The following is a 15158-nucleotide window of genomic DNA, read 5'->3' on the forward strand; positions in this document are numbered from 1 at the left end:
GGAGAGTGCTTGCATCATACATAACATTTCCAAACGTCTTTTTTTTATGAATCTGTAATAAATAATAAATACAAAGGGAAATTTTGGTCAAGTTGTTTATTTTCATTGAGTTATTCACAATCATTGTGTTGTTTCTAAACTGAAAAGCAGAAAATTGTGCTTAATTTCAGATCCGCTTTCTGCTCCGGTCATGAGAGCAGATATGGCAGTTCATAACACATCAAGCGTTCTCGATTCTAATGTGTTTTTAAATCCCCAAATCACAGAATGTACTGCGTTGCCGACATCACATTCATATTCTGACAATATTATGATTAAGGTGTTTACATGCGTTGCTTTTAAAATATTCCTTTCATGTTTCTGTTTTACATGTTATAGTACATAGATCGATTATAATGGCACGTCATTACGTCACCTCCAGAATTTCTCATATTTAAACTTATAGTTTGTGTTCGTTATGATGCCATGTACAGTTTTGGGTGTTTAATTTTTAATTTACTGGTAGCTTCAAGTGCAGTTAATTATTTGTCATGCTGTGCAAATAGATGACGATGTTGTTGAAGCCATGCTCTTTTGTTTACCGTCAAACGGTTGAGCACTGCCGTGTGTTTCCTGTCGCAAAATATGCCGAAAAGTCCTACACGACGGTAATAATGTGATTAAGGTGTGTACATGTCTAAACTGCACTTTGATAATGCGACTAAAATAAGAATACTCCACATGTCTTCATTCGATTTCTGTTTACTTTCGAGTATGACTTTAGCCGGATTAAGGTAATTAAAAATCTCTTTTTACATGTTAGATTCTTAATTAGAGTATTGTCTTAATCGTTTTGAAATCGGATTATTGTCTGTGTAAACAGACTCACTGTTTGGCTTCTAAAAACTTTTACTTAAATTTTACTTAAAATTGGGCCCAGATTACTGCTCGGTTTATGTAGACACTTTGACTGTAATTTTCATTGGTGATGCCAAGAAAGAATTTGTGCCTTTTTCTCTGAGGGATTGGATAGTGTCCTCCAAATGTAATGTGGCAACCCTGACACACCAGCTATTTAAGACCACTACACATTCCTCATAAGCTGTTGAGTTTGGACGAAAGCAGTCTGTCAAACAGACGAATGACTCACAAGTTAAGACAAGTATGTAGAGCAGTCCTGAGGACTATTACATAACAGCTGGGACCCAGCCGCACCCCGATACAGGCCCATTATAGCGCCGCAGCACAAACTAGATTTACGCTTGATTTCTGTGGTATGTTTTGGCTTCTCTGGTATTTTTTTCTCTCTTTGCTCTTTGGAAGGAAGGGAATTTGGGTGGAACAAACACTAAAAAGGAAACCAAAATCAGAGATATTATGCTGGGATTTTAGCCAAATATGGATAATTTGACTAGTGTTGCTGCCCATGACAGCTGTAGGCTATGTATTGAGAAGTTTTTCTGAAATGTGGGATTGATTTGGATTGTGTTGCTTTTTTTGAGATCTGATTTATATTTTTTGAGAAGTTTTTTTTAATTGTGGTAGAGTGGAAAGACGTCTATGGATATCTGATGTGATGCAATGGCACAAAGTGATGAAAGTTATCTTTTCCCAGTTCATCAATCAGTTTTTGTCCTAACGAGCTGCGATGGAGATATGTGATGATTGATGATGAATTCAGCTCAGTGATTTTCTCAGGTACTTGTGCATTCTGTACAATATTACCATTGTTTAACTGGAGATTGAGTATCATTTTTACATGATATTAATAGCAATGATGAAAGGGACCATGGACAATTTATATGGTTGTGGATAATTTATTTTTAAGTGCTATGATTTTAGCCAAATCGGGATTATTTGACTAGTCTTGCTGCACATGACAGCTGTAGGCGTTTTTATGAAATGTGGGATAGAGGAAGATTAAAAGTGAACGACAAATTGATTTCTTACGGATCTGATTTGAAGCCATAATTTATGTGCAATAAAACTAACAAAAAATTCTATGAATATCATAATATCTAGTGTAACATTAGATGTAACGCGACAGCACAGAATGTGATGAAAGTTATCTTTTCCAAGTTGATCAGTATTTGTCCTAACGAGCCTCGATGGTGATACGTAACAAGCGTCGGTGGATTCAGCTCCATGATTTTCTCAGGTACTTGTGTGCTCTGGACAATAATATTATTGTTAAATTGGAGATTGAATATCATTTTTGCATGACTTGATAGCCATAATGAAAGGAACAATGGATAAATTAACAGATCTTGAAAATAATTTAAATTAAACCAATGTGTGCTCAAACAAGTGTATTGTATAACAAAACCTGTCAGTCACAGAGTATGTATTTTTATTAAAGTTAAAAAAATTAGTCACACTTTTTTATTTTAAGGTCTAATTCTCGCTATTAACAAACCATTAACTATGACGTTTGCCTCAGTAATCTCCTAATTAGCTGCATATTAATAGTTAGTAGTTATTAAGTTTAGGTATTGGGTAGAATTAGAGATATAGAATATACTCATGCAGAATATGTGCTTTATAAGTACTAATGAACAGCCAAAATGTTAATAATAGGCATGCTAATTAGCAATTAGATAATAGTCAGAATTGGTCCCTATACTAAAGTGTTACCAAAAATTTTTTTTTAATTAATCTGATTACGTGGAAATATGATATAAGTTAGTAATTGTGCTTTAAATTGTACAGTTGATCAATCTGACATGAGCTGTGAATATTTCAGCCATCAAATGCTTAACAGCACTGCATTCACATGAAAACTTCCAATGCTTTTTGTCTGAATTTGTCACTTTTCAGGGTTATGAGTGTCTGCTGGTGGACTCACGCTGGCCGAGCTGTGCTTCTGGGACTCTCTCCCTGATGATGCGACAGGCGTCGTACACCATGGTGGAGGGCTCAAACTGCATGGTCTTCACCACATTCCCCACCCCGATCTTCAGCGACAGCGCCACCATGACTGACACTACGGGACTGTGCCGCTGCTACTCCTGCAAAACAAACAGCACACAAACTCTCAACACTCTCTTCAGGCTAACAGGATGACATTATTGATGATTTAGGCCAGTGGTTCCCAACCCTGGTCCTGGAGGCACCCCAACACTGCACGTCTCCTTAATCAAACACACCTGATTCATCAGCTCATTAGTAGAGACTCCACTAGAAGGCAACCCTGCAACTACGGCTGGGCGATATATCGCATGCGATTGTCACGCGCATTTAGTCAGTAAAGCCAGTTCCCTGAGTACCGCTAAATCGCCATCACCTGCTTTCAAATGGAGCGGCATTTAATAGACAGAGCCGTAGATCACTGACAAGCTACGCAATATCTCGTTCATTATCGAAGGCGATTCATCTGCGATAATGAACGTGGTATTGCGTAGCTTGTTAGTGATCTACTGCATCACATTCTATGGAAAATGTGATCTATGATTAATGTGATCTATCTAATAATTAAAAAAACAACAACATTGACATAAATGTGAAATTTAAATGTTTATATACAGCACAGTTTTAATTTAAGTTTTGAGTGGATTCTTAAGATAAATTTGATTAACTGATTCATTATTAAATAAACTTTTTTTTCTTCAATTTTTGGATAAATGAGCAAAAGCTCATGCACTTCTGACACCAAAATGAAGAATTTTCCATGGCTTTTAAACACTTATAGATGGAGAATATATCTGTGAAATGTAAGTTATGCATTAGGGCAATGTGAAAGCGATATTTCTCTGTTCCAGAGCATATACATGACTGCCAGCCTTGAGTGACAGTTTTACTAACCAATAGAGTGAGCGCAACTCTGTTGTCCCCAATAAGCTCTACTCTAGCCAACTGCGTAAACGCCCACCATTAAAAAAAACAAAAACAAAAAAACATAAGAATTTCTGATGGTTTCTATTTTTTTTTCCAGCAGGTTAACAATACTCATACTGTGCTGCACACTATTGACAATATTAAGCTGAAGCTTGACTTTGCAAAATTAAAATCGCAAAATCAAATCGCAATTGCAATATCTGTCGCAATTAGATATTTTCCCCAAATCGCACAGCCCTATTTTGCATTAAAGAAAACAGCACATCTCAAACACATTAAACAGCACGTCTCTGTCAGCCTCACACAGAGCCTTTCTGTCAGAGCATCTGACGGGCGAGTGCGAGCCGCTTTGAACTGAAACTACAAACCATAGGCTACTAGGAGAGAAATAAAATGCAGAAATTATTTAAATGCAAAACAAGCAAAAAAAAAAAACGCTCTGATTGGTTGAACTCTTCTTCATCTTTTTCTGTTGCTTGTTTTGAATACTGCGCATGGACAGAGGTGTCCCTAGATTTTTGCGTAGTTTAGAGTGACAAATCGTACCAGCGTACTTTGAGGTCAAAATGCGTAGCCGCTACGCAAAATGCGTACAGGTTGGCAGGTCTGCTTTATCAGAAGCTCATTTCCTGTAAGATTAACGTAAGAACACTGTCACAAATCTAGTGTGAACGGCAGTGTTGAGGTCAGCTGTGTTTATAAGCTGTGCAGAGAATGGACACACATTCCTGAGGAGGGTGAGTGTGTGTGTGTGTGTGTGTGTGTGTGTGTGTGTGTGTATGTGTGTGTGTGTGTGTGCTCTCTTTGGGAGATCAGTACACAGTCTTCTCTCTGGGGAAGCATTCCAGCTGCCCGATCCGAGTCGTGTGTCTGTGTTTTGGGGGAGGAGCTGAGGAGGGACTCTACTCCGCATACTTCCAGCATTCCCTTCATAGTCCAGTGTAACACTCCCACCAAAACAAGGTCTTGTGAAGGAAGAAAACAATGCAATTCTGATAGAACAACAGAGTCCTAGCATAAAGAGACTATGGGTATATAAAACAATAGGGCTGGGTAAAAAATATTGATATCTCGATACTAATCGATTGTCTTTTTTACAGAACAATATTGATTCTTAAATCCCAAGAACATTAAAGGGCACTTCTCATCCAATAAATCGCAAAAAGCATTGTGCTTTGGTGCTTTTAATATGAAACAAAGTCTCAGGTTTCAATTTATGTGTTGCAGTATTCAAACAATAAATGCCGTTTTGGGGCTGTTTAATGTGGAGTGACAGATCGCTGTAGCGCCTCGATCAACAGACGCCGCAGCGCGAGGCGCACATTAATGATCATCTCCTCCACATTAATACCAGTTTCAGCAAAAAATAATCATGAGTCATGACTAAACATCCGAAGGTAAGTTAAAAGTAAGAGTACAACTTTACAATCCATTTCCTGTCTCATGTAATCGCTCAATCAGTGTGTCAGCCGTGCAAAGACGTCTATATAAAGACACGTAACGTCACATTTACCTCAGAAACAAACATATTCGGTGACCATAAACTCATTTGTCAGGTAGAAAAATAAGGGGTCATTCATTCATATTTTCTCTGTAGAGAGGGGTCTTTTGCTAAATTTATGCACCATGTAACATTAATTATAATTTTTTTACTGTTCTTATGTTTAATTTATGTTTGAATAAATCCATAATTTTTTTTATGACAGCCACCATTTAAATTATTATATTTAAAAAACAAACTGAAGAAGAAATATTATGTAATTGTAACTTTATTATTTTAAAAACTTCATTGTGTAATTTTAACAGTTACAAATCAGTTAATTTTAACCTTCAATATTATAATAATGTAGTACCAAATGACTTTCATTTTTTTTTTTCTTGAGAAAATCTGGCAAGTACTGTACCTGATATATATCCAAAATAATTGATATTGAATTGAATCGGCAATCGAATCGAAAGCTTGTGAATGAGAATCGAATTGTGAAATTTGTGTCAAAACTCAGCCCTATAAAACAAGGCTACTTGACTAGTCTGTGTTAAAGCTGATGTGCGTAATTTCCATGCCACTAGAGTCACCAAAAAGAATTGCAAAACTGAACACTCCTCCATAAGCTATTCATGGGACAACCACGTTAGTCCTTTCCAAAACTCACTCTTCTGAGTTGCTTTTTTGTTGAGAAAGTTGGAATAATGAAATGAACACAGCAAAGATTTGAAAGTGTGCCAAAGTCACAGTTATTACACTTTTGGTAGAAAAACAAACTGGTTTCCTATGATTTAGTTATTTAACAGTTTGTTCTAAGTGGTCTGACTGTTTGTATCACTACACTTGTCTGTTTTCAGTGTTACAGAGTATGAGAGCGGCGAGAGGATGTGCCTATAGCAAGGAGAAAAAAAACATGGTTGACATTGTTGCAGTGCTTTATACTCCAGTCCAGTAGGTGGCAGAAATGCCCCTTATATGCTGGTTCCCGAAGTAGCATTTAAACAACATAAATGAGTAAATGATGACGGAACATTCACATCTGGTCAGGTGTTTTTAGCAACGTCTCACACAAGAGATGCTGATCTAACAATGTGCCCCTCAAGTTAAAGTTCTGATGTTTGCGTTTTTTTTCTTCTTTTTCCATTCCACTATTAAGGTAGTTGTTAGGTTTAGGTATGGTGTAGGATTAGGGATGTAGAACATGCTCGTGCAGAATATGTGCTTTATAAGAACTAATGAACAGCCAATAATGTTAATAATAGGCATGCTAATAAGCATCTAATTAATAGTGAGAATTGGTCTCTTTGCTAAAGTGTTTCCAAAAGTACCTACTGACAAATACCGAAACAAGTCTGACAGTTTTCCTAATAATATCAGCATCTTCAAAAGAGTTTTGACAGATTACAAGGTTTAATTATATGATCTGAAAACATTTTTTTGTGAGGTTAGCGCTCAAGAACAACGCATGTGTCTGGACTGAAGGAAACGAAACAACTGAACAAGGAAATCTATTAATAAAAAACCCACTGGGTGTGTTTGTGATGGCTGAGCAACAGACCTGCTGTTTACGTTTGGTTGTACCGAGTCTATTTGCCATTAAATGCCATTAAGAAAGAGCAGATGAGTGTTCATTTCATAAAAAGGCAAAACTGCACTAAGTAATAGATGGGCCAATAAACAGTGTATTTAAATCCGCCATCACTAGAGGGAGAAAAAAAGCAAGTGGACAAAAACCCTGGCCCAAAATCAACGTGAGGTTGTGGTATAGTCTATTTTACGGCCTCAGAGAGAATCCTGTACTTAAGGCAGTGACCTTAACCCAACTGAAGAATGCAAGAGTCCCACACACCCAGCACCCGCTGAGCTAGAGTCACAGACGTCTTCATCAGCCGTTATACTGATGTTTCCACACGCGTCAAAGTGCAACGGCGACAGACGTATGAAACACCAGCACACAACTATATACGCTGCCAGAGACAGAGCAGTAACAAGGCATGGCAAATATGCAATGCAACAGGAAACAAACTGAAAGAAATTATTATATGTACACTGTACTTGTTGAACTAGAGAAAAGATTAATTTACATAAGCGAGCTTGAACGCTGCATAAAGTGCATCAGCAGCAAGACAACACACTGTAGTTGCTTTTTTTATTGCTTCATATACAAACTCTGTCTATGCCTCTTTTAATAGCATCACATGTCTGAAGCTGACACAATTACAGTGTGACATGTGAGACACACAGTAAGCATACAGTACATCCCAGGAGGGCAACTAAATGGCCCAAAACTACTCCTACTGCAGAGCCTTCTGGCATTCAACATACCAATTTAAGCCAGTGATGTCATAAAACAGCAAGGATTATGAATATTAATTAGGTTATGCATATACAATATTTACAGGAGTTAATATAGTGTATGTGTTAATGAAATCCTTGAACAAAGGAAGCCTGTTCTACTAAATTAATAAACAGTCTAAGTGATGTGTTTGTCTGGAGGTCAGTAGTGAAGTATTTGCTCATGTAAAAAAAGCAATAGCTGTGGAAAAGCTATAGAATGATGTGTGTGAGGAACATATTCCCGCTGTCACACTCTCTGCCACTGATAACAGCCACAACAACCTCTCAGAATAACACTAAAAATAACACATTCCTACGCTGGACTGCCACACATTTCACAATTACAGCTAATTTACCAGCCTCTATTTACATGATCTAAAATAACTCAAGCCTGCGGTGGATTGAACAACTGTCCCGGATGTTTCTCCAGCACTCCGTGACCCTACACAGGATGGATGGATGAGTAACTCAATTATACAAATAGACCTTAGTGAGTGTAGAAAGCACAGCGAAATTTACTCCGATTAGAATGCTGCTGTGTGAGGGGCAGATTTAAGGCACATTTATACAAAAATAGTACATAAAACGATTACATTAACATCCACAACAACTGCTGAGCAGGTTCTGTTTATTTGAAATGCACAGTGCATTTGTCGTCTGCTGCTTTATATGCTCAAGCTCTTCAAAGTCACATGGATTCTGATTAGCTGTCGATATTTACATTGATCTGGGAAAAAAAATGCAAAAATTTTGTTTCTTTGTGTTGTTTATGTTACAGCTGTGGTTTGGACTTCCCTATTCTAATTAAAGTTAGAGCGAAAGTTAAAATGTTATAGTTATAATTATCATTACAGCTACTGTGCTCGATGTGAATGGGCTTTTACAGCTCCTAGATCACATACAGTACAAATTTAAAAACATGCACAAACCCTTTGGTTGGTGCTGGGTGTTAACCTCCCATTTTTCACAGAAAATTCACGATAAAAATTCATGACATTCAATCCTTCAAAGATTTGCAACTAGTTTTTAACAATATATTGCACTTTATTCTCATAATTTCAAATAAATAATGGCATAGTTCACCCAAAAATGAAATTCTGGTTTATAATATAATATTTTAATTTATTCTCATTTTTAAGTTTTGGTTGTGTCAACTTTCAATGGAGGAGTAGAAATCTCTCAACTTTCATTAAATGTGTTTTCAAGATCAACCAAAGTCTTATGGGGTTGGAACGATGTGAGGGTGAGTAAACTATGACAAAATGTTCATTTCTGGTGGGCTCTTCCTGTCTGAGTGGGCAGCTCTTGTCTGGACCCAATAAACCTAAGTTTGTCTATGCTAGTCTTGATCAGACACAAGAAGTGCTTTTCTACAAGAATGTGTGATGACTGATGAAGAAAGAGGATCTCTTTCAGACACACAAAAGCTGGGAAGGCATGTTAATTGTGATGTTCAGTATTGTCCTGAAGGTTTCATCAGCATTCAGACAAACAGACCCATGAGAGCGTTAACTAGCCCTCAGGACACCTAACACGAGCTGTGTTCACTGTGTGTCTTAATGGGACGAGACGAGTTCTCACCTGTCTGAAGTGACATGCCGAGGCCTTGAGGCTCACTCCAGAGCCTGATGAGATAATCGGGTGCTGACAGATCGAGCCACACATTAACCAATAACTGGGCCAACTGCCCATTGGCTATTTAGAGAAACTGATGCGGATTCAAAGCAATCGTAAATGCCACAGACAGAGGAACCGTAGCAGTGTCATTAGTCACCAGCTCAGATCCTGAGCCGCAGCACAGCATACTGCTGCAATGCAATTGATAACTTCAGGAAACAGGGCTCCAGACTCAGTCTTCCCACTGGTCGCTCTTTTGCAACTAACTTTCTCAGTTGGTCGCATGAGCACATCATTTTATTGCAATTTTTTTTTTTTTTTCTACAACATGGGATTAATCAATGCATGGCGATGAACTTTTATCATAGTTTATAGTTATATGGTAACGAAAGTGTTCAACATCCAACCTGCTCTTTTCCATCAGTAGCATTATTTGTGATTTGAATATTGTGAACTGGAGTTTTGCTGTGTTATAAGCAATCGTGCGCATTCACTTTCCAATTTGCAATCTTGGTATCATATTTTACAAGAAAACATATATTTGCATATATATACACATACCATTCACTTTTAAGACTAAAACAAGAGATAGATTCATTAGCTGGGTTTCCATCACCCTGCTTTTATGTGCATTTTGAAGTATCACATCAGAATCGAATGATGGAAACGCTGAATTTTGAATAAAAATGCCTTAATTCGCAAAAATCTTTTATGCTCGCTTGAGGTGGTTTTTAACAATGCGAATAATGGGAGACGGAAATGCATTTTGTGAACAAATTCCTCCAAGCGCATCAAAAAAGTCATGTGACTTTGCGCTATGGGACAATCAATCCTGACTAACCAGCGGACCGATCCTGTTCCACAGCATCTGAAATGTTGTTATATCGTCATTCAGAAATGCATGAGCAAAGTCTGTCATCAAGGTATTTCTGTATAATTGCCTCCCAGAACTGTTAAAACGACTGTGTTCCCAAACAGCAGCTCCACCACCGAAAGCAAAAACCACATTCATTGCGTTTCGCCGGCTCATTCTGAGGTGCAAGTTATTTATTGTATAGGAAAATTATTATATTCAGTAGCTTCTCCTACTTTTCTTAGTGATGTATAGTGCCAGTTTATCAGGAAGTGATGATTTTGTTCTCTTTGAATCGTTGGTGCATGTTTAGTTGTGTTTTGTGAGTTATTGTTTGATATTACAATTTTGGATGTAAGTTAGGATAGTATTTTTGTTTGTTAACCCAGCTAGTATTATTGTTAATGTAGGCTGCAATGACAAACTGTCTTCCATAATGTTTATTAACAAAAACGAATAAGATGAGGCATGGCATACACCACATGCTGTACTATACAGCAACTAATAAATTACAGAATGTTTAGCAAACCCTGAGGAATCAAAAAAAAAAAAAAAGTAAAAAAAGAAAGAAAGAAAGAAAGAAAGAAAGAAAGAAAGCCTCCATAGTGTAATGTGAGGTAAACACCAAAGATAACAAGCTACCAAAAGAAAAACTAAACTGGCTGTCAGTGACAGTGCTTACATGTTTTTTGTTTTTTGTTTTTCCCACAAGAATACCAACATGTTCATCTTCTCTGGTTTAAGAAGCTGTCTTTTACATTACTTTAGTTTGAAAACCAAATCTTCTGTCTGCCACGGTTTTCTCAATATTCACAACATTTTTTGCCTCGCGCCATTCAATACATGAACAGCTGTGTGTATTTAATCATTACTGACCATATGTTTATCAGTCAATATTTGATTTGTTTATTATCTATTGTCATTTTATTGATCCTTAACTTATCAGATTCAAAGCATTTGTATTACATACTGCATTTAGAGGTGCAACTCTACACTGTTTTTTTTATGTTTTATTTAACATCCTGTTCCCCTCGAAATTAAGTCACATTACAGAAGTAGTGGAGGTTTTGTCATGTGGACAGATGCTGGACACCCCTCTCACTGAATGTTTAACACACTTGACTTATCGGAAGGCCCCTCCCCTCAAACTCAAAATTTAATCATACCCTGTGATACATGAACAGTGTTGATCTGGAATGCTGTTATCTGCAATCGTGACAACCGTAATATTTCTCCTGCTTGCATTGTGATCTGTAAACCCTGGCTTCGAGTTACCCACTATATTTATTTTAAAATCTTTTACATATCCCTTCATGCCATATTTAATTTCCACTTGAATGGTGGCCCTTCTGTGTCCACAACTGTTCAAAGACATCGGGGGACAATGTTTTCACACTGACAGCTGTGATCAGCTCCGTTAGTTTGTCCGAGGGAGCAACAGTAACTAAGGGGGCGGGGCTTACCGATAGGTCAATTAGTGGCACTGAAGTCATGCTGCGATGTTTCTGTGGTGAATGCTCCCAACAGCTCATTTCCTAAACGCACCCAACACTCATGAGCGGCTGTGAATGTGACAGGATGTCTGTTGACTCATGTGTGAGTAACGTCTGACAGACATCAGCAGAGCCATGTGTCCCTCACACAAAACACACACAAATCCTCCAGAAGACAGACAGACTCGTCTCACGCCCATTCTTCACAAGTTTTCATTCACTCTAAGCACAGATCTCACTCGAATCGATCACAGTCGGCTCTGGATCCCAGCATGTGGCTTCTCTCAGTGTGGAACGCAGTGCTGCAGTAGCAGCTCCCGCTCTAGCCCAGCATGCAGTGATGTCATTTCCTGTTTGAAAGGCTCTTCACTGCCATAAAAGGGAATTTCGGCTATGTGCAGGCACAGAGGAGCATGTGCTCACACACATCCTGTGCAATTACAGCTGAGCTCAGGAAGGGAGGGACTGTTTAGCTCGTGGAAAAGCAGGGAATACAAATCCCAAGTAAACACGGATGAGCAGAGTTCAGATACTTATGTAAAGAGAAAACAAATGTATGGACTTCTCAAGCTTGGTGCGTGTGAACAACTTTAAGCTGTCTATAAATATTTCTGCACTCAAATCTTCATAACTCAGAGTTAACTGTATAAAGGACATTTACAGTATGTCTGTTTCTATAGTTCAACGAAATTCCGAAAACTTTTAGAGTATATAGCACAGGTCAGAGTTACTTCTTGGCTTGAGTTTTATTGTTCTTATAACTCTCCCTGTGTTTAGAAAGGCCCAGATGAGGAAGTTCCTGACCTAATCTGCAATTACAACTTCACTTCCGCTACTGAGATTCAAAGCCGGTAACAGTTTACATAACACTCATATCTGATATTAAGAGCCAAAACTAATCTCCTAATCAACATCTAGTTCTGCTGTTCAGTTGAATTACACAAAATCCCTTCAGTAACGCAGCACACACTGATCGCGGAGAGTCTAATTTAAAAGTGTTATAATAGGGCTGCATGTTATGGAGAAAAAAACTGTGATTGAAATTTGTGATTGCAAATGTCACTACACAATAAGAAAATTAATAATAATATTTATGAAATTTTTAAATGCTCAATTTTAATGTTACAGTGAAACATTACAATAGTTATTATTATTATTATGACTACTATAAGCTTCATCCATGTATTATTTTACAGTAATACATTACAATTATAATATTTATTTTATGCAATATCTTTATTAATATAACACAACAAAAATATTACTATTATTATTACTTGTACTATAATATTAATAAAAAATATTACAAAAAAACAACTCATTTAATTAAACATGATTTTTGATTATTCAAAATTAAACCATTAAAATGGAATACATAAAAATTTAAATGGAAAATACAGAATTTGTTAAAAATAAAACATATTTCACAGGTAATGTAACTTTTAATAAATTGTTTTTAAAATGTGCATGTTTTAGGACTTCAATCAATCAGACATGTTTGATGATTACTAATGATTATCCATTAAATGTAGTCCAGAAAAATTAATCCAGAAAAAAAAGTAATCCAGAAAAAATTAAAACAGAAAACTACATAAACAAACAAACAAACAAACAAACAAACAAACAGAATTTGGGGAAAAACTAAAACAGATTTCACCTAGGGATGGGCGATAATTCGATAAAGATAATTATCGTGATATGATTTTCCTCAATAAAACAATATGAAGAGTTTGATAAATGTTTGATATCATGTTTATGTGCCAAAAGTGGAACAAAACAGAGTGACTCATTTGAATCGTGCCACACGGACCGTTTATCGCTCGGATCAAAGTTCAAACTGACACGCATAGACATGTGCTGGTATTCGGTAATGCGATATAACACGGTAATGAATCTGCACAATATTGTTATTGTGGGCACTTCTAAAAACCATGAATAATTATACATTACAAATTATTCAAAATTTGGGATGCATTTTAAGAATACTTTTGCCATCAACTGGTCAAAATGCACAACACTGCTGTATGCTGCTTGAAAGATGCGTGTGCGATGTGATGTGATGTAGAAAGCACGAGACGCACGTGGAGGAACACGTAAGAGACGCCCTGAATGAAAGCACATTCACTCTCTGACAGCAGATGGCGCTAAACTGCAGAAAATGCAGCTCTTACCCTGGAAACAACGCAAATAAAGCAGCTGCTACATTCTAAAATAAATTTAAATAATTTTAAATAGCCATTCAGATTTGTGGATTTGCTATGGTGTTCATCACAGAACCAAATACTTAAATATTTAGACTTAATAGGCTAATCATTTTCAAACTTTTTTTTTTCCATTTTAATTTGGACTACAACATGCCCTAGATATTGTTTGAAAGTGTTTTACATTTACATTTACATTTAATCATTTAGCAGATGCTTTTATCCAAAGCGACTTACAAATGAGAACAGTAGAAACAATCAGATCAACAACAGAACAACAACGGTATACAAGTGCTATGACAAGTCTCAGTTAGTCTAGTACAGAACACGTAGCCAGGGTTTTTTTTTTTTTTTTTTTTTAAATGAATATGATAGACAAGAAAAAGAAAAGGTAAGTACTACTATTAGTTGGTTAAGTGCAGGCAAAAAAGATGAGTCTTTAGATGTTTTCTGAAAATGAGTAAAGACTCAGCTGTTCGAATTGAGATTGGGAGGTCATTCCACCAGCTGGGGCGCAGTCCAGGAAAAAGTCAGTGAGAGTGATTTTGAACCTCTTTGGGATGGCACCACAAGGCGTCGTTCACTTGCAGAGCGCAAACTTCTTGAGGGCGCATAAGATTGAACTAATGAGCTTAGGTATGTTGGCGCCGTGCCAGTGGTCGTCTTATAGGCAAGCATCAGTACCTTGAATTTAATGCGAGCGGCTACTGGTAGCCAGTGTAACCTGATGAGGAGAGGAGTAACATGAGCTGTTTTTGGCTCATTGAAGACAACCCTCGCTGCTGCATTCTGGATCAGAGGCTTGATAGTACATGCAGGAAGGCCCGCCAGGAGAGCATTACAATAGTCCAGTCTGGAGAGAACAAGAGCTTGGACAAGAAGTTGGGTGGATTGCTCTGACAGGAATGGTCTAATCTTCCTAATGTTGTATAAGGCAAATCTGCAGGACCGGGTCGTTGTAGCAATATGGTCGGTGAAGCTTAACTGATCATCCATCACAACTCCTAGGTTTCTGGCTGTCCTGGAAGGAGTTATGGTTGACGAACCCAAATGTACAGAGAAGTTGTGATGAAACAATGGGTTAGCTGGAACCACCAGCAGTTCAGTCTTAGTAAGGTTGAGCTGAAGGTGATGGTCATTCATCCAGCTAGAAATGTCACTCAGACAGGCTGAAATGCGAGCAACTACCTTTGGGTCATCTGGTTGGAATGAGAAGTAGAGTTGAGTGTCATCAGCGTAGCAGTGATAGGAAAAGCCATGCTTCTGAATGGCAGATCCTAATGACGTCATGTAGATGGAGAAGAGAAGTGGTCCAAGTACTGAGCCTTGAGGAACCCCAGTAGCAAGTTGTTGTGATT

The 15158-nt window shown here is 37.5% G+C and overlaps 1 protein-coding gene across 1 annotated transcript in view; it reads right to left on the minus strand.

Moving 5' to 3' along the window:
- Positions 1-15158, minus strand: part of tln1 (talin 1) — an 84987-nt gene that overhangs the window by 51850 nt on the left and 17979 nt on the right. Inside the window, exon 2 of the mRNA XM_042731971.1 lies at positions 2825-2987. Within this exon, the coding sequence (XP_042587905.1) occupies positions 2825-2954 (130 nt within the window). The 5' untranslated portion in view covers positions 2955-2987. The remainder of the gene's footprint in view (positions 1-2824; positions 2988-15158) is intronic.

The sequence above is a fragment of the Cyprinus carpio genome, chromosome B10 (genome assembly GCF_018340385.1).
Source record: "Cyprinus carpio isolate SPL01 chromosome B10, ASM1834038v1, whole genome shotgun sequence".
In the NCBI taxonomy this organism is placed as follows: Eukaryota; Metazoa; Chordata; class Actinopteri; order Cypriniformes; family Cyprinidae; genus Cyprinus; species Cyprinus carpio.